Source organism: Onychostoma macrolepis, chromosome 01 (genome assembly GCF_012432095.1).
Source record: "Onychostoma macrolepis isolate SWU-2019 chromosome 01, ASM1243209v1, whole genome shotgun sequence".
NCBI lineage: Eukaryota > Metazoa > Chordata > Actinopteri > Cypriniformes > Cyprinidae > Onychostoma > Onychostoma macrolepis.
In genome coordinates, this window is record NC_081155.1 from 15564809 (window position 1) to 15583836 (window position 19028).

The window sequence follows — 19028 nt, forward strand, 5'->3', positions numbered from 1 at the left end:
CTATTCTGAATAAGCTTTCATTTTTAAGTTTCTCATGTTAAAGGGATAGTTCACCCCAAAATTAAAATTCTGTCATCATTTACTCACCCTAAAGTAGTTCCAAACCTGTATGAATGTCTGTGTTCTGCTGAACACAAAGGAAGATATTCTGAAGAATGTGGGAAACAGAGCAATCTGGGACACCATTGACTTCCATAGTATTTTTTTCCCCTACTATGGAAGTCAATGGTGCCCCAAAACAGCCTGGTAACAAACTTTCTTCAAAATATCTTCCTTTGTGTTCGGCAGAACAAAGAAATTCATACAGGTTTGGAACTACTTGAGGGTGAGTAAACGATGACAGAATTTTCATTTTTGGGTGAACTATCCCTTTAATTTCAGTTGAATTGTTAGTAATTTTATTAGGTTTTATATATATATATATATATATATATATATATATATATATATATATATATATATATATATATATATATATCTTCATGTAAACAGCTTATTTATAGTTCATTTTTATTTTATACATTGATCAAAGCAGACCCATTTTGGTGCCTGCCTCAAATTAAATAGAAAAGTGATTCATATACATAGAAAATATATTAAATGAATGTAAAGTGTTTACTTTAATGTTTCAACTTTTGTGAAAATAAAATGTCAAAATATGGGTGAAATAACATTCCGTCCTCATTCAGCATTATAGAAATTTTAATGCAAAAATTAAACAATGCTTATTCTGACCTGTACTTATTAAAATATATAAAAGAAAAAGTGATCATACTAAATTTATTTTAATATATTTGAATATGATTAAATACTTGCTGACAAATACCTAAAACCTAGAGATTTGAAGAATAGGAGCAAAGAGTGGTAAATATTTAATATTATAATAAATTAGTTTTTGGGGGGCTGCTGTGATCCTTTTAATGTCATCTAATGTTTCTTGTTCAAAATATGCCTGTATATTTTATGTACAAATTAATATTACACTGACATTGTGTATGACATTTTTATCTACAGGTAAATCATGGAAAAAATGTATAATAGTCTTTTTTTCTTCTTTTTCTTTTTTGCACAGAAAAAATAAATAAACATGACACATTCCAATGTATGAAAAAAATGAAAGCTGTATTAAACTTTTATTGTTTTGGTGCTTGAATACCCCTTTTCATCTTTGACTCATACACTACAAAATTCAGCTTTTCTATTATTATTATGCTATTTTTACAATAATTACATTCATCAACTTCATCAAGTAGCCAAACACGCTTAGAACAAATTGGAACTAAACATCCTGTCATTTTCCAGTAGCTAACATCTCTAATCAGTCAAACTGCATTCATTAAACATCATTAAAAAGGACTTTTTAACCATAAAACCACACTGACCTATTTAAGCCCATTCCTTTCAATGGAACAGACAAACATACACCACACATACATACGGCCATTCCTCTCAAACTAAAACTATCCCTCCTCCCTTGAAACTCCCATCTGTTCCGCACGCCTCTCTCTCTCCGTATGGCCCCTCCACTCCTCCACAGAGCCCTGACTCTTGTGTAAACAAGATTAGCTAGTCCAACGTCACACTGAACCCACTCTGCCACGTCTGACTGACCCCATTCCAGCAGAACCCCACAATCCCCCCTCCGTTTTTTCCCCTCTCCACATCTGACTCTCACACGGGGAGCAGAATGTGGAGAACTGCAAGTAAAGCGTGTCCTTTCCTCGCCAGGGAAGAAGGGCCTATACTGGAAGACATCTGAACAATCTGAAAGGAGTGTCTGTAAAAACATCCAGGTGCATTTTTGGTATAGTGGTTAAACTCAGGACCCCAAAGGTTGCAAGTTCAAATCCACCAAGGTATGATCTGTAAAAAGTCTTTAAGATACTTAACCGCAGGCTAACCTCAAGGGGGATTGGATTAACAAACTATAAGATGCTTTGGACAAAAGAAGCAATTCATAGAATTTTTTTTTTTTTTTTTCACGCTACCATTCAAAAGTTTTGATATCTTACCATTGATTAAAATGGTAGCCAAACTGGTAGCCACTGACAATGGCTATCAGCAACATTCTTCAAAATATATTTTTTGTGTTTAACAGAAGAAAGAAAATCATACAGGTTTGGAACAACTTGAGAGAAATTGGAATTTTTGGGTAAACCATCACTTCAACCTGTTATCATCAATGTCTTAATTAATGCGTGTTCAAAGAAATCTAACTGTGCCAATTTTTTTGTATGATGATCACCATTTAAATTGCTATTTCTTAACATTGGATTTTAAAAAAACGGTTTGAAACAACATTAAACTCTTGGTCAAAATGACTCAAAATGATGGTGCATGTCACATATATATTTCCCCTATTGTGAGCTGTGAAGAACAGATCAGACGGTTTTGGTGCACTTTACCTAATCCTTAGGGCTCTGAACTTCTGAACAGGTGGTTTATGTCTTCAGGCTGACATAAGAGCAGTTCTGAGAGGACAGAACCAGGAAAAACTGATCCCTATTTGGGGCTTAAGTGTCTCAAACCCATCTGCTCGTCAAGATGGTCTCCCTGAGGAAACGTGACTAACAAGCCAAACTTGGGGTCTTAAGGGTCTTAGAGTTATGTAACTCTTGGTTGCTGTATTACAACAGCCTTCAGTGTTGACAAGGTAAGCAAAAGTACTGAAAAGCATCATCAACAGTTTAATGAAGACAAAATAATGGGCAGATTGTGCACTAATTACCCAAAATTCCATGCAAAGAATGGCTGAAGGTAGCAATAAACCATTATGACTATCAGAGCCATTTAAAACATCAACTGGAGGTTCTAAAACTGATACAAAAGGGTTCAGTCAGGGCTCTACCGTTAATTGGTGTAAAGTCCCACAGCTATAGCGTAATGCTATTGAATTATGCTCTGTGTGAGTGATTATATTGTAATCATATACTGTTAAGGGCCACCTCAGAGGGAAACAAGACCCCTGTCTTCCTGCCACCACAAAGCTATGTAAGTCTACTTGTGACCTCTTTCTTTAAACTGTTTACCTAAGCTTACAAGGAAACGATTCTTTAGTTTGTGAGTCTCTATGGCAATATCAAAGTTTGTCTCATGATACACATAATTTCAGTTTGATTATACTGGCCCTATTTCCATTGCAAGGAGAAGGTTTGCTGTACTTGCACTTCCTTTCATAAAGCTGTTAACAGTTTGTCACTATTTAAGCAACGAGGTACATTATGAGAGCCCATGCTATATTGTGAATACAGATAGGACTATATGTAAATGAATATGTATAACAAAAAAAAAAAACATTGATACATTTTATTTAAGCAATAAAACATGAACATATGTACTGTTGTTACTGAGTATGAGCAGTTTCATGCCTTTGGCCGAATCACAGCCATGCAGGCACTCCTCAATACAACACAATTGCGAGTGTGATATTGCTTTTACACAGCACTTTAATAATAAGAAGTTATTATTGAGTAACTTACACACAATATTGCCAGTTACTAGTTTGATTTTGCTCCAGCAATGGAAATAGTTCCAAACAAATCTAAATGTTTTGTTATTGAATGAATCAGTGTCAATTGAGTGTCAAAAAAATCAGTTGAGTAAATAATTCAACGACTCGCTCATAAACACAGTCACTTGTTTCGCTCATGAATTAATTAGTGTTTCAAACAAATCGTTTGAATGAATAGTTTGCTCAAAAACAGTTACTATTTGCCACCTACTGGTCACTGAAAGGGCAACTGAAAACCCCTCCAATAATGCATCAGATTGGTATCGAAGCCAGTTTCCGCCACTGAATAAAAAAGGTAAATGCAACTTTTTTTCTCACAATTGTGAGTATACATCTCGCAATTCTGATTTTTTACTCAAGAGTTGTGTGATATAAACTCGCAATTCTGACTTTTTTATCAATATTTTTTTGTCAAATACTTGTAAGAAAACAGACAGACTTTTCCCCTCAGAATTGGACTTTGTACATTGCAATGTAACTTTGCAACTGCGAGTTTATATGCCACAATCCTGACTTTATAACTCGCAATTGAGAGTTTATACCAGGCAAATTCGGAGGGAAAAAAAGTCTGAATTGCGAGATGTAAACTCAGAATTGTGAGATAAAAAGTTTCAATTACCTTTTTTTATTTAGTGGCAGAAGAATATTCATATATTATATATTTGTTATATATAAATTTTTATAATATATAAATATATAATATAAAAATATAAAAAATATATTTATATAAATATAAATATATCACTGGATTACAATTGATGTAAAAAAAATAAATAAATAAACTTATAAGAAATAAAGTTTTCATGATCAGTCACTGCTGACACAGGAAGTGACGCCCATCTGCACACAGTGCTTATTCCAGGCTACACATTGTCATGCAAATCATCAATTTCAAAAGCATTTTAAAAAGACATTTCTCATAACAGTGTGGAAGTTCTGGTGGACAGGACTGCCAGGGAATCTACGAAACCCACGCCTGGAACAAGTTTGTTTTTGATAATGACACTTCCCAGCTGCAGTTTCCACCTGCTAAACCCTCAGAGACATTCAAACTGACAAAAAGATGGGGACGAAGTGAAACCTCGGATCTTTAAACATAAAAATAAATTACAAATTTCCAACCTTGGAAAATACATATTTGAGTAATTAGGATAACATCTTCAGGATGTTATTCACTTGTAGCTAACATAGATGATTACTGATGTCTGACACATCCAGTGGTCATCTTAAAAACAGAATGGAACAGAGGATGATGATGATGATTCCAGTGATCCAAAACACTAATGATAAGTGGTTCCACATGATTTATTGTCAAATGAGAGGTGGAGGGGGGAAAACAACAGCTGGAATTGCTCGTTACATCACCTCAGCTGCTGGTCAAATTATAACCCAAATGTTAGCAATTTTCAAATGTTGTGAGAGCAAATAAATGTGAATGAACAAACAGACAAACAGATGATGAATGGACAGACAAATATTTGTATAGACACTGCAGACCTAATAAATACTGGAAAACAATTGTCTGTTTCTTAAGAATAACTATTTCTGGTCTAAAAAAAAAAATAACATTCACTAATGGCTGTTTGTCTGGATCAGGTTTTGCCTACAACAAACAGATTTAATGTTCCCTTAATGATAATAAAACCTAAATCAAAATACACATGGATATATTTAATCAATGTTTTAATCAAAATCCTGAAAAGAAAAAGGTTTGTTAAGAGTTAAGAGTAAAGCTATTGGACAGAACCGATAACATTAAACCTAACCTTTATAAAAACAACAGAAGTCAATGGAAATCCCCAACATGATGGAAAAACAAATGTGCGTGTGTGTTTGTGTGTGCTGATGTTTTTTCATAATGACACATCTTACTCCATACTTGACCTGACAGCATGAGCCAAACACAAAATCACTAGAAATGACTCTGCATGCATGTGATTGTACATGTGCGTTTCACCTTCCAAACACATTCAGCTCTTAACATCACAATCACATGAGTACTAGCTTCCATAGCGCAAAACATTAGTTTTAGTGTTGCCACACAGAACAATACTATGACAATACTTTCTTCACTGTAATTTTAATGGTAAACGACTGCAAAAATGCAACAGTAAAAACATGTTAGCTAGTGCATTTCCTTACAGTTTCCTTAAAAACTGTAATAGAGATAATGTGACATTTAATGTAATTTTACAGTGAAATGCTGTCGAATGTACAGTTTTTGTAAATGAAAATACCAAGTCGTCAAATTATTAAGAAAATTAATAAATTGACATTTCCATAATTCCCTGTGTGACACTTTACACTTGTTTCATTTAAATAAATGTTTCTTCTTAGTTTGTTCTCCCATGTTACACCATATGTTGTTAAATAAATGTTTATAGTATATTTTAATGCCATGTGTGTTACTATGATGTTGTTTTTTATTTGTGCATGACACTGTGTGCATATTCGTATTCACCTCAGCTTGTGGAAAATCAACTTGTGATGAATTTTATTTCATCGTGTCTTTCTCTTTATTGTGCTGGTTGTCAGTATAGATTAAAGGATCAGAGTGGTTATGCTAATTTAGCAGAAAGAAAGCTGTTGGATCTACTGGTTTGTTTATTTGCTCATTCATTTTTGTAAATTAAATAATTCAAATGTCAAATTTACAGGTTCCTCTGTTACATTTTTACTGTATTTTTAGATTACAGAATTCTTCTGGCAACCATGCTGGCAGGTTTATTTTGTAAAAACCACAGAATTGAGGGTTGCAAATTAAAACAACTTTTTGAAAAATTTTGTTGAATATAAAGTTATAAATAAGTGCAAACAGGAAATAGACCAACATCTGGAATTATTTAATACATCGCTCAAACTTCTGATTACATCTATATTGCATATTTGGAACCAAAAACTAAATCCAAATGTTAGTAAATTTCAAAAATTGTTGGAGCAAATGAATGTGTGTTTACAAGCTGAAAGCAAACAGATCAAAAACGGAAAATGTTTCTAAGGGACGTGTGTGGGAGAGACAAGAACTCCAACGCTTACTCCAATCTAAATTACATTAGTGTTCAACAGTGTGTGTGTGTGTGTGTGTGTGTATGCATCTCTGAGTGAGTCCCAACTGCAGAACGGCTGTTCACTCACAAAACACACACCCTAGCATGCTATGCAAAGGAAATTGGTCTAATCCTCGTCATAAATCAGGTCTCTGTGCCTTAACATTATAATAACAGCCTGAAAAATAAGCATATATATTTATTTATACATGCACACAGGGATAATAAAATAAAATAAAATAAAATAAAATAAAATAAAATAAAATAAAATAAAATAAAATAAAATAAAATAAAATAAAATAAAATAAAATAAAATAAAATAAAATAAAATAAAATAAAATAAAATAAAAAAATGCAATGTGGTTTATTTTTTTTATTTTTTTTCTGTGCCTACAGCCGGACGACTTCGGCAACAGCGTGAAATACAAATGCACATACTTTCATGTGGCTTTCCTCCAAAGTCCCACCAGTTATTCCCAAACCATTTACAGCTGACACTCCCAGAGCTCTAAAAACCTCTGAGTCATATGCAATTCTCTAAAGAAACTCAGCTGAAACCCTGAGCTGAGTGCAAAACAGCAAGTCATTCAATGCCGCAATAACAGAGAGGGCATGCAGAGTTAGTGAGCGGGCTTAAGTTAGTACTTAAACCCGGCAACAGGTTTAGCACTCACATGGGAGGTAAATAAAAATCTGTCTTACCTGACTTGCGTTTGGATCCATAATCTCTGTAAAAAAAGCAACAGCAGAGTGACATGGTAAGTCACAGTGAGACAATGTCCTGCAGCAGACAGCTGTCACACTCACACACCCTCACACACACACACAAACACACATACACACTAGAGATGCAGTGAGAGCAAGATGTGTGCCAGGGCAAGGAGCGAGTGTGTGTTAAGATCGAAGGGGCCAGCTGCTATAGCCACAACATCTGATCATGTGACCCAAACAGAACCATAGCTCTTTCTCTATCCTTTTATCCCCCCGTCCCTCCTCTCATCCTCCAGCTCTGGGATAAAAAGGGCGGATCTCTTAACACGCCCTCATTAATAGATCAAAATGACACCCGGCCTGTGTGTGACACCTATCCATCAGTGAAAAATCAAGTTAAAAGGTGAAATGGGAGGAGATCTATTTATGGAAAGTGATGCCAATGTGGGGAACTATAAAATTTAGCAATTGTGCAAACACATACATTGGACACACACATTAGAAAGTACACAGAATAACTATATTTAAATCTTTTAAAAGAAAAAGAGTGGTACGTGTTCTTTCAAATCTTAATATTGAAGTAGGCCTAAGAACTTATCATTATTGTTAGGTGGTTTTTAAGTGGTTGCTCTCTCTATGATATTGCGGTCGATGTGCTGATGGTTAATTGCATCACTAATAACATCTAAAACCATTAAAGAGCATCTTAAATGTGTCATTTCTGCATTGTAATGAATGCTAATATGCAAGATAGATCTCAAAATCATACAGTCCCTATTGGAAAGGGTTCAAATATGCAGAAGATGCTAGAATTATTATGTAAAAAAAAAAAATCATATAACAGTTGTTATGATATAATAAAGATGAGTAAGAAAAATAAAACAAATAATTAGTAATTATTAAAAATGAATCCAATTGACAATTATGACAATTAAATTGAAAGTATTAAATACAGAAATCCTTGGTAATACAGTTCATTAGCCTAATGAATGCTGTTTATAGTGTTTCTAAGCAACATAAACATGTTGAATGTACGGTGACAAGTGGCTCACCCAAACATAATTTAATGTATAATAAATTAACAGAATTTATAATAAAGAGTTTAATATAAATGCAATAATGCCAAAGATGTTGGTGCATACTGTAATTGGAAGTGGCTGATGTAGTTCCATTTGAATAGATTAAGTTTATTACATGACATACTGTACATATTATGAAAATATGCCAGACTGTCTTTTTGATACACACACACACACACACACACATTCATGGCCGGTATTTCCCTAAAATACCCTTGAGGGCATTTGCTTAATATCTACATTCCCCCCATCTAGTCCAAAATATGACAAGCCCTCCATCTTCTCTCCTTCCTCTCATCTGTTTCTGCATCTCTTTCTTTTCATCATTCTCTCGCTCAATCTCCTCCTTTGTGACTCCCGTGGGAGAATGAATACTCTCTTTTTCAGATCAGCAGTATGAGGTCACTGCAAACCTTCTAGAATGAACTCCTTTGTAGCCGAGGAGAGACAGGACAGTGTCCTAAAAGCCCTAAATCAGAGAGATCTGTTATCTGTCTCATATAAAAGGAAACTGCCACCATTAAGACGAATATAGGACATGACATTTATGAATATGTTCGAAATGAACAGTAGGAAAATTCCCAGTTTTAAGAGACTGAAACCTGCCAGTATGTGTAGCAAGTGTCAAACTTACAGGGTCTTATAGGGATAAAAAAAAATAGGAAATAAAAGATAAGAAATATAAATATAAATTAATTTTGTAAATAATTGCCTCTTCTTTAATGAATACAGCACAAACCGCATTTGCATTCTAAGTCTATTCATCAGTCTGTGGTATTTATTGTTTTTTTGGGGGTTTTAAAAAAAATTCTTTTAAAGAAGAATCATTTGCATACTGAATTGTGATTGGTCTTCTTGCATTTAAAAGTAAACTGGAAACGCTTTGTGTGCTTTCTTTACATACAACCAAAGACTAAAAACTTCAGGAAATGCACATCAAGGTTCATTTTAAAGGCATGTTTTCCATGGCAGAAATTCAGTAAATAGTCTCTGCCAAACCTCTCCAGACCAATTGTTCCGGTTGTTAACCTCTTGAGTCGTATCTAATAGTAAATACTTCACGTTTATTGCTTGAGACCGTTTAGCAGAGGACGTATTATTGGAAGTGATAGTTCACCGTTCCCTGCACTGGGTCTGCAGGTAATATACAGCATCACTTGGGTCGGCCCAAAAGTTTCAGACAAGAAAACTACAGTTCTCAGCTTTATCACTCCCAGAGTCACTATTAAACAAGGGGCAGCATTATGATGACGAGTGAGGAAAGGCAGGAAATGGTAGTTCGTACTGATTGGGCACCGCTCTGTTCATTCACTCCACTTGACCATAAAAGAATAATATACTATAAATCCACAAGTGACGCATTGCATTCTGTGTCTTGGTGATATCTTCATAAAGTCATCTCTGGCATTTTCTGTGGTCTATTTAAAAAGCAGGCATGTTCAGTGTTTGTCAAACTCATGGTGACCACCAGCTTAGACACCAATGAAGTGTGTGAATTATGCACTGGCTTTCAGAACGGTCAACTTTCTTAATATTTTACTTTACAGTATGTTAAAAAATACATTTTGATGTGCAATAATGCAACTGAAATTTCTGTTGGAGCCCCAACAACAATATTTAATACTGTTCTAAAAAATAAAGGTCCATCATTGCTATCTACATTCTTCAAAATAAAGGCTCCAAAGAAGAACCATTTTTGGTTCCCCAAAGAACCTTTCATTGAACAGATCCTAAAAGGACCGTTTTTCTTAGTGTGAAGAACATTTTGAAAATCAGAAGAACCTTTTCCACTATAAAGAACATTTTGTGGAATGAAAATGTTCCATGGATGTTCAAGGTTCTTCAGGAAACCATCAATGCTAATAAAGAACCTTTATTTTTAAAAGTATATACTTATTGAAGGTTCTATATGGAATTACAGATGCCAATAAAGAACCATTACTTTTAAGAGCAGCATTAAATATTGCACATATTGGGGGTTCTTTTAAGAACTGTACATTGAGAGGGTTTTTTTGGAAACGGTTGCTGCGAAAACCACATTTTGAAGCCTTTATTTTTTTTAGAGTATGTAATAAAAAGTCTTCCCAACCTTTTGTTTTCTTCATTTGGGGGCCTTAGGCCATAAACAGGGAGACAAATACACAATTACACACATTCACAGAGTAATGTTACTTCTTGAGTTGCAAAAAAAATAGAATGCTTGACATCTACTTCAGGCAGTGAAGTTATATGGCTCTCAGAGAAGTGCGCTACTTCTGGAATATTCCTATCCCAGGGAGTCCTAAACTGCAGGAACGCCATGCTTGCTTCAATTAGTACAAGGCCCTGATCAAAAAATGAAGCACAAGATTTTTAAATCATTATCAAGAAAGAGTCCTATACAGTGTACTAACACCAGAACATAAACGATTAAAAATTAACAAGACAAAGAGAAGAAGAGAAACACTGAGCCAGCACTGGGCTTGGATAATTCAGTTACATCATTGTGAATATGAGATGATTAGAATATCAGACTGAAGTAAAGGAATTCGATTAAGCTAAGTAAAACAGATGATGTGGAAGTAGAGCCAAGAGAAACAAAAAAGAAGCGAGTAATAGTGCAGTTTTCTGGACAGGTACACTGTACCTTTCAAAAGTTTGGGGTCGGTAAGATTTTTTTTTATATATATATATATATTTGCTGTTCTGTAAATGCAAAGTTGAATTTTCAGCACTACTCCAGACACATTACTCCAGTTTTCAGTGTCACATGATTCTTCAGAAATCATTCTAATATGCTGATTTCTTGCTTAAAGCAGCCCCTATTATGGATTTTTGACAATTACTTTCCATGCAATGTGTAACACAGCTCTAAGTGAATGAAAATATCCTGCAAAGTTTTAAATCTGAAAGTGCACCGTGTATAAAATTATTGTCTCTCAAAAGAAAGAGTCGACTCTGAATCATGCGTCATTTATAAAATTAATCCCAAGCCATTTCATGTTGACATCAACATGAAACATTAGCATATTGCCCGCCCACTTGTTGCTCTTTTCGCATTGGTCTGAATGAAAATGCAAATAAATTTTTTGCCTCTAGATGCCGCTTTTAGAGCGGTAAAAAAATAGCGTTTTTCCCGGTAACGCTGTACACAAAGCAACACTGTGAAGAAACATTTCTTATCATCAATGTTGAAGACAGTTGTGCTGCTTACACGTTGTACATGTCTTTTTATTCTCACTTTTGATCAATTTAATGCTTCCTTGCTGAATAGAAGTATTAATTTCTTTCAAAACTTTTGAACAGCATGGTTCATCATCTGTTGTTAAAGTATGTTTAATAGAGTTCAGAGGTTCTGAATTGGTTCCAAACACCTCAGCAAAGCTGTTGCACAAGCTTAAACTCAGTGACATCTCCCTCACTCTGCATTTACAGGAGTGGCGGTGACTGAAGGTGGGAGACAGAGAAAGTAGCGTTGAGGTGTATTTACTGGCCTGAGCATCTGCTAAGCATTAGAGGGGCAGAGGGGTGGACGGTCTCATGAGGTGAGAGCGGGACAGGGAGGACAGGAGGTGTGGAAAGGAGAAACGGGTGGACCTGCTAACCAATGACCTCTGACTCTTACACAGAACTTTTACCAGACAGAAAGAAAGAAAGAAACAAGCAAGCTAGGGTGTTCAGAGTGATTTTAGCTTGCTTTGTGGTTGGTAGTGTTTTGGGTCATTTCTAGCTGGTTGCAAGACCCAAATGAAACCAACCCCGAGTTACGATTTTGATATTTATGATATTTTTGTTCTTTATTACAGCTTGGGTCCCTCCTTTAGTGCAATGTCAAAGAAAAGGAAAATACACACAACCGTATACACACAAGAAGAACAAAAATACCAAGAAATGCCAAGCAAAGTTTCATAACTCCAGCCTCTGGCTGCCTCCTCTGGTTTCTGTTATTGTTCTGCGTCAGTGTGGACGGGAAACTGGACCATGTGCTACAACACAAGACTTCTGAGCTACAAACAGATCTAGCATTTACTGAAACTAAAGCTTCATGATGCATGTTTACGGAGAGCACAGATCTTCAGATCTCCAGTGGAACTTCACCCTCTTGAACTTTCTCAACGGTTCACTGATGTTTAGATCTGGTGATTGAAGAAGGTGTCTGAAATCAAACTGCTGTTTATGAAACCATTCTGTGTTTATATGGAAGACGTAATCATTGTGTAATATAGAAAAACAACGAGGAAACAGTGGTTGCACCACAACATCCACCTGGTCCAATCTGAGTCGTGTTTGTTGGCTGTTGCACGACCATGCGCTGCAATCACAGAGGCTAACGGTTCCTAACAGCAAACCCATCCGGTTTTAGGAATTAGGCTGAAAGATGACTCAACAGAACGCAGAGGTTTTTCCATCACCAGGGGTTGTAGCGGTTTTGGGACCATTTTGCTATGTTTTTGATTTTGTTCTGCCAGTTTCGGTTCCCATTGACTTCCATTGTATTTTACCTACAACGGAAGTCAGTGGTAACTGAAAATATTTGGTTATCAACATTCTTCAAAATATCTTCTTTTTCATTACACAGAAGAAAGAAAATCACACAGGTTTGGAAAAACACATGGATGAGTAAATGATGACAAAATTTTCATCTTTCGTTGCACTATCCTTTTAAGAGCTAGGGCACATTCTTGTGGTGCCATCAGCCAATCAGCACTGTTGTGATGTTATTTTCCTTCCATTTTTAATTTGATCCATGAAAATTCCGTCGTCTAAGAGGACCTCAATAGACATGCCACATGAAACAGGCCTTTAACTTTGAACTAAATCACAATTATTTTTAGCTTTTCTCTGTTTTTTTTCTCTGTGTGTCTCATTGTCTGTCTCTTTACTTGACTGATCATCTTATCAGGCCCTCAGGCAACAGCACTTTAGATAATTAACTAGTTTTATCTGGCATTAACCCCCTGAAGAGCCACACAATAATCAGTCACTGTGACCAGTGACCACCTGGCTTTGCACCTAAACCAGCCATTCATGACAGACTCTCCACTGAATGAGTCTTTCATTTCATACAAAATCACTTTACAGTTTGAGACCTGCTTTATGCCCAGAAAACCTATTGCATACGCCTTTCATATTTTAAATCAACCCTTTTAGTGTTAATAATACACTACAATCAACATACAATTACATACACTGTTTTTAGTCAGTTAATTAAAAAATAAAACAAAATTAATACTTTTATTCGACATTAAACTGATCAAAAAGGACAAGATATTTATAATGTTATAAAGGTTTTCTATTTCAAATAATGCTGTTCTATTTAACTTTTTGTTCATCAAATTTTCCTGAAAAAAAAAAGTCACCGTTTCAACAAAAATATCAAGCAGCATAACTGTTTTCAGCACTGATAATAAAAGGATATTAGGTAACAGTTTGATATTAGATAACATATTAGAATGATTTTAAGACTAAAGTAATGGCTGTTGAAAATTCAGCTTTGCATCACAGGACTAATTTACTTTTTCTTTTTTAAATTTAGATAGAAAACACTTATTTTCAATTGTTATAATATTTACTGTATTTTTGATCAAATAAATGCAGCCTTGGTGAGCAAAAGAAACTTCTTATCAGTGTACATTAAAAAATAAAATAATATTTAAATATTTAAATAATAAAACACTAAATATACTGTTCAAACTAAATCCCCAGTTGGACACCACGTGTTTTTCAAGTTAACGTAAAAATATAAGAAAAATAAAATAAAATAAAGTAAAATAAAAAAAGATGATCTCAACTGAAAATGTTTCCAGACTATCTAATTTTGAGTGTATTTATTTCCAGTACTGTGATCAAATGTCACTTGTTTCTCTAAGGGGTTTAAGACAGAGCCCCCACCCCATTTAATTACGCAGAAAGACTATAGGATAACCAGGTCAGGATTTACAGCACTCCATGTGGGAATACACAGCCTACCAACAACCATCCATCATACCAGCTAATAAAAAATGTTCCCCTGTACACAGTCGGCAAACAGAGAGAGACAGTGAGAGAGACTGCTCAACATCAGATGGTCTAAAATAGCAAGCGTCTGTTTGTGGTGGAAACGCTGCTCTGATCATTGCCATCTGTCTCAGATCCGATGTCAGTGCACGGGTTCGATACACGGAATAATGGACAGACAGAGAGATACTGGAGGGGATCTTATGCTAGAGATCTATAAGCTTATTTAGGGTTTGTGATTTTGAATGTTAATACTATTTCTTGTGCATTTGTGTACAGTAATACTGTAGGTTCAGTCTCTATAGCCATGACATCTCAATTCTGACTGTACTGGATAGCAGCTTTTGTGTGACACTCTATTGCACACTTAAGGGTAAAATACTCTCCGGTGTGCTGTGAACGCATGCTGCAGTGTTCACAGATCTCCTGGGACTCCAGTCGCTTGTCTGTGAGCTCAGGCTATGTAAAGAATTCAGTCTGGGTGGAAAAAATGTGTCTGACAGGAAAAGCAACCAGCCACAGTGTATTTAAATTGTGTGTGTGAGTGTGTGACAGAGAAAGACTAATAGATAGCAGACAACTGTCAGCTAGATATATATGCATATAACAAATGATATTTCTTATATTCCAATTAAAATTAGATTTTTACAACATCAACCAAAAATGTGTAAATTCCATTTTCAGCATGCAGTGTCTAAAATTAACACTCAGCAAGTCCCGAAATTCAAATAAGCATTGACTTGTTGAGAAAATAAGACCTAAAATAAAAATTCCTACAAAAAAAAGGCTTTTTAAATGGTAATAAAACAATAGATAAGAATGATAGTAGATGCTTTTAGAGTGCCCTCCAGTGGTCATAACAGTTCATTTACACTGATAATTAGAATAGGACGTCTCTATTTGTTCAGACAGTGTAAATAATTAAATATTTTTACAATCTACACTTACAAACAAATAAATAAAATCAGAAAATAATTATTTGACATTTGTGTGTACAGAAGTAATCTTATTTAAAGAATTAAATCAGAATTAAAAGTTTTTATTTTACAACAACAACCACCAAAATAATAATAATAATAATAAACAGAAAATTGATAAATGTAATCTCCCAAATGCAGAAATATTTGAGGAAGATGTTCACTTTTCCATTTTTTGTCTGTTTAAGCTGCTATTTGAATGTCTTCCAGCAGATGGCTCCAAATAGTCAATTTCCTCTTGATTGTGAAAAAAAAAAAAGCTTTATGCTTCAGAAAGATTTACATTTCAGATATCTGATATTTTGATTTTTAAACTCAGCCACTGAGGTGTTCATTAGCTCACTTCTATAAAATATCTACATAAATCTTACATTTCGTTATTTAAGTCAATATCTTATTCCATGCCACTTACTTGAGTATGTAATTTTATTTATTTATGGGGGTTTTTTAGAAAAATGTGTAGGATGTATTAAAAAAATTTGCTAGTAAATTTCACAAATAGTTACAAAAGAACGACAATTACGCATCGAATTACATCCGAGTAGAAAGTCTGAAATATTTGCTTTGCAAAACATACTCCAATAATCTTTCTTTCATTTACAACTTCAAAAACAAACAAAAAAATATTTTACAGTGTTATATATGTTAGACAAACTTATCTAATATAAAATTATTTACTACAGTCTTGACAAAGCTGATATATTGTACGTATAAAACTTACTTTTTTCTTTAAATGTAGCCTAAATCCTAAACACAAAATGTCTGCCTCCCTGATTTCTCTGTCTAATGTTGTCTAGCAGCAATTATGAATTAGTTGTGGCTTATTGTGAGTTTTCAAAGAGCATCTTTGTCTGTCTTCCTCAGATGGATGGAGTTCTTTTCCTCCAGCTGTGTTAACGGAGGGGTTTCATTGTCAACAGTGCCCTACATTGTCCCTGAGAACAGCCATGCAGCGCAAACACACTACAAGTCTTATGGCACAAATTGTGGTAGTTAAAAAACAAATCCACTAAACAAAACAAATGCCATGAACGCGCAGGAAGGGAGATGATGTGGAATCAGTAGCACGTTTGAAATCAAGGTGGGAAATCTGATCGTAGATCAGTATTTTCTGAAAGTGGCCAAGCTCTCAAGATCAAGAGTGCTCACGTTTGTGTTTTTCCTCAGGGGAATGTATTTCCCGGTGGAAATCTTCAGCGGATCAATAATTCATATCCGTCTAAAAACAGAAATACTAGCAACACACTTACACGGCACAAATGCATCTCAGATTTCACCTTCACTTCAACCGTCCAGAAGACAGACCACATTCAACCAATCCATTATTCCACTTCATTCAATGAACTCCATGACTCCACATCTCGCCTAGAAGGAAAATCTAGGTAATGTTACGAAAGGACCATCTGTTTCGAGTGATAATAATCTGCCAACAGAAGTTTAACAGTTCATAGTGGCAAATGGTTGTAAAATTTTGCAAGTAATACAATTTAAAAGGCTAGCTTGAGCCAGCCATCTGCTCATTTAAAGGAAGAGTTCATCCAACAATGAAAATTCAAGATATAGTCACCTTCTTTTTTAGTAATGCAAGCTTCCCAGCTTCAAAATGACAAAGAACCACTATAAAATAAGTAGATTATGAGTGAATATTGACTATAATTTGAGTCTGCTCATCTGAAGCTACCGTACCGCTTCAGAAGTCTTGAAATAGTGCATCAGTCATACTATTATGATACTATTATGTGGTGGGGGTTTTTTGTGTGTGTGTGCGCGTGTGTGGAGTGAAATAGCACAGCTACATACAGTACTTACTATCATTATATAGAAATGAGTGATCAGTCAATTTTTCAACAGCAGAAGAAAGAAAGAAGTCATACTGGAACAATATGTGGATAAGTAAATGATGACAGAAGCTGAATTTGGAACATAATACTCTTACAATTCCTTAATATATAAAGATATGTAGACATGTCAAAAAGTTTCCCATTTCGCATTTTGCATTTTTCTCATTTTTAATACATTAAATGCTAAAATATGTGTGTGTGTGTGTGTGTGTGTGCGTGTGTGTGCGTGTGTGTTGGGGTCCTTCATGATCTCCAATGCTGCATTTATTTGATAGGTAAAATCAGTAATATTGTGAAATATTATTACATTTTAAAATAACTGTTTTATATTGGAAAATATTTAAAATATAATTGATTCCTGTGATGCAAAGATGAATTTTCAGCAGCCATTACTCGAGTCCTCAGTGTCACACATAATCCGTTAACACTCATTTACATGCATTTATTTGAAATAAAAATCTTTTGGAGCATTATAACTGTCAAAAAAAAATAAAAGAAAATAAAAGAACACTATAAAATAAAATTAAAGGTTACACTTTATTTTAAGGTGTCCTTGTTACAGTTTAATTATACATTTAAGTACTGAGTAATATTAATAAACTACATGTACTTACTATATGGTTAGAGTTAGGATTAGGGTTTGGCTTAGGGTCACTTTCAAGTAATTATGCATAAATAATTGTTATTATAATAGTAAGTACATGTAACGTGTAACAAGGACACCTTAAAATATAGAGTTACCAAATTAAATAATAAAATAACACTAATCCCTCCTCCATTCTCAAAAAAGCGTGCTAAAATCTGACTGCCTGCAGACATACATCTGTATGACAGCATTTGAATGACACTGTAAGCCATTTCAAGTGTCTCACACAAGTTAAGAAACAAACACCTGTGAAATCACACCACTGAAAAAGATCAGCACAGTTAGTGTGAACAGCTGAGCAGAACATATGCTGCTACAGTAGAGAATCAATATATACAGAGAGATACACACATTTGTGTGACCAATTACAGTATATCTACTGCTAGACACATACAATTTTATTAATGTACAATCTAAAGTGTTGTGGGTGTTTGCCAGGGAGTGAAACTTTAGCAGTGACACAAACACACACACACACAGCCACTGATGACTGATAGGATGCAGACTCACAGACACGCTCTCTTATTAAAGAGCCCGTTTCATTTTGATTTACTAACTGCTGGACTCCAAATCTGTATATCTGAGACTGAGAGATGTACTCATCCAGCTTAACCTGATATAAATCCAATCTATCATATACAGCTCACTGTAGGCCAGTGTTTCCCAACCACTAGTGTGTCATGACAGGTTGTCGGGTGTGCCGTGGAAAATGATCGAAAATTTCCTTATCTCTGTTATATTTCGTTATTATTATTTTAAATCAGTGCTATTGGTCATCGTTATGTCTGTTTGTGGGTTTTACAAATATTTAACCAATGAAAAGCATTCAAAAGAGCTTGTGACTAAACCTCGAAACGCCATTGGATCCTCAAATTGTCAGTCAACCTCATGACTCCACCCCGTTGGCCACAGTCTGTGAGCTCCACACGCAAACATGGAAAACGGGTTTAAATTTCTAGCAATTAAAGCAGCATAACAAAACAAAACAAAAAACCCACAGAGGTGAATGACTGTTCAACCATTCAACCATTAGCAGCAATGTGTCTGTTCTAATAGAGCTCTGAGAAATTAACACTCAGCAACATGAGAGTCAAGACAGTCGGTCCTCAAACATCAGGTGCATAAACCGCTAAAATGATGGCAGCGTCTCCCAAAGAGGAAAAGAGGCAATTTAGATATTAGTGACTGGGAAAAACAGACTAGTGCTGCAATAAATGAATTGATTATGGATAATGATAAT

The 19028-nt window shown here is 34.9% G+C and overlaps 1 protein-coding gene across 9 annotated transcripts in view; it reads right to left on the reverse strand.

Annotated features, from left to right (window-relative positions):
- The window catches only part of sh3pxd2aa (SH3 and PX domains 2Aa), a 108414-nt gene that overhangs the window by 39962 nt on the left and 49424 nt on the right, over positions 1–19028 (reverse strand). For all 9 annotated transcript variants that reach the window (XM_058762303.1, XM_058762081.1, XM_058762521.1 and 6 more), the window contains exon 6: positions 7261–7286. In XM_058762303.1, coding sequence (XP_058618286.1) covers positions 7261–7286 — 26 coding nt within the window. The remainder of the gene's footprint in view (positions 1–7260; positions 7287–19028) is intronic.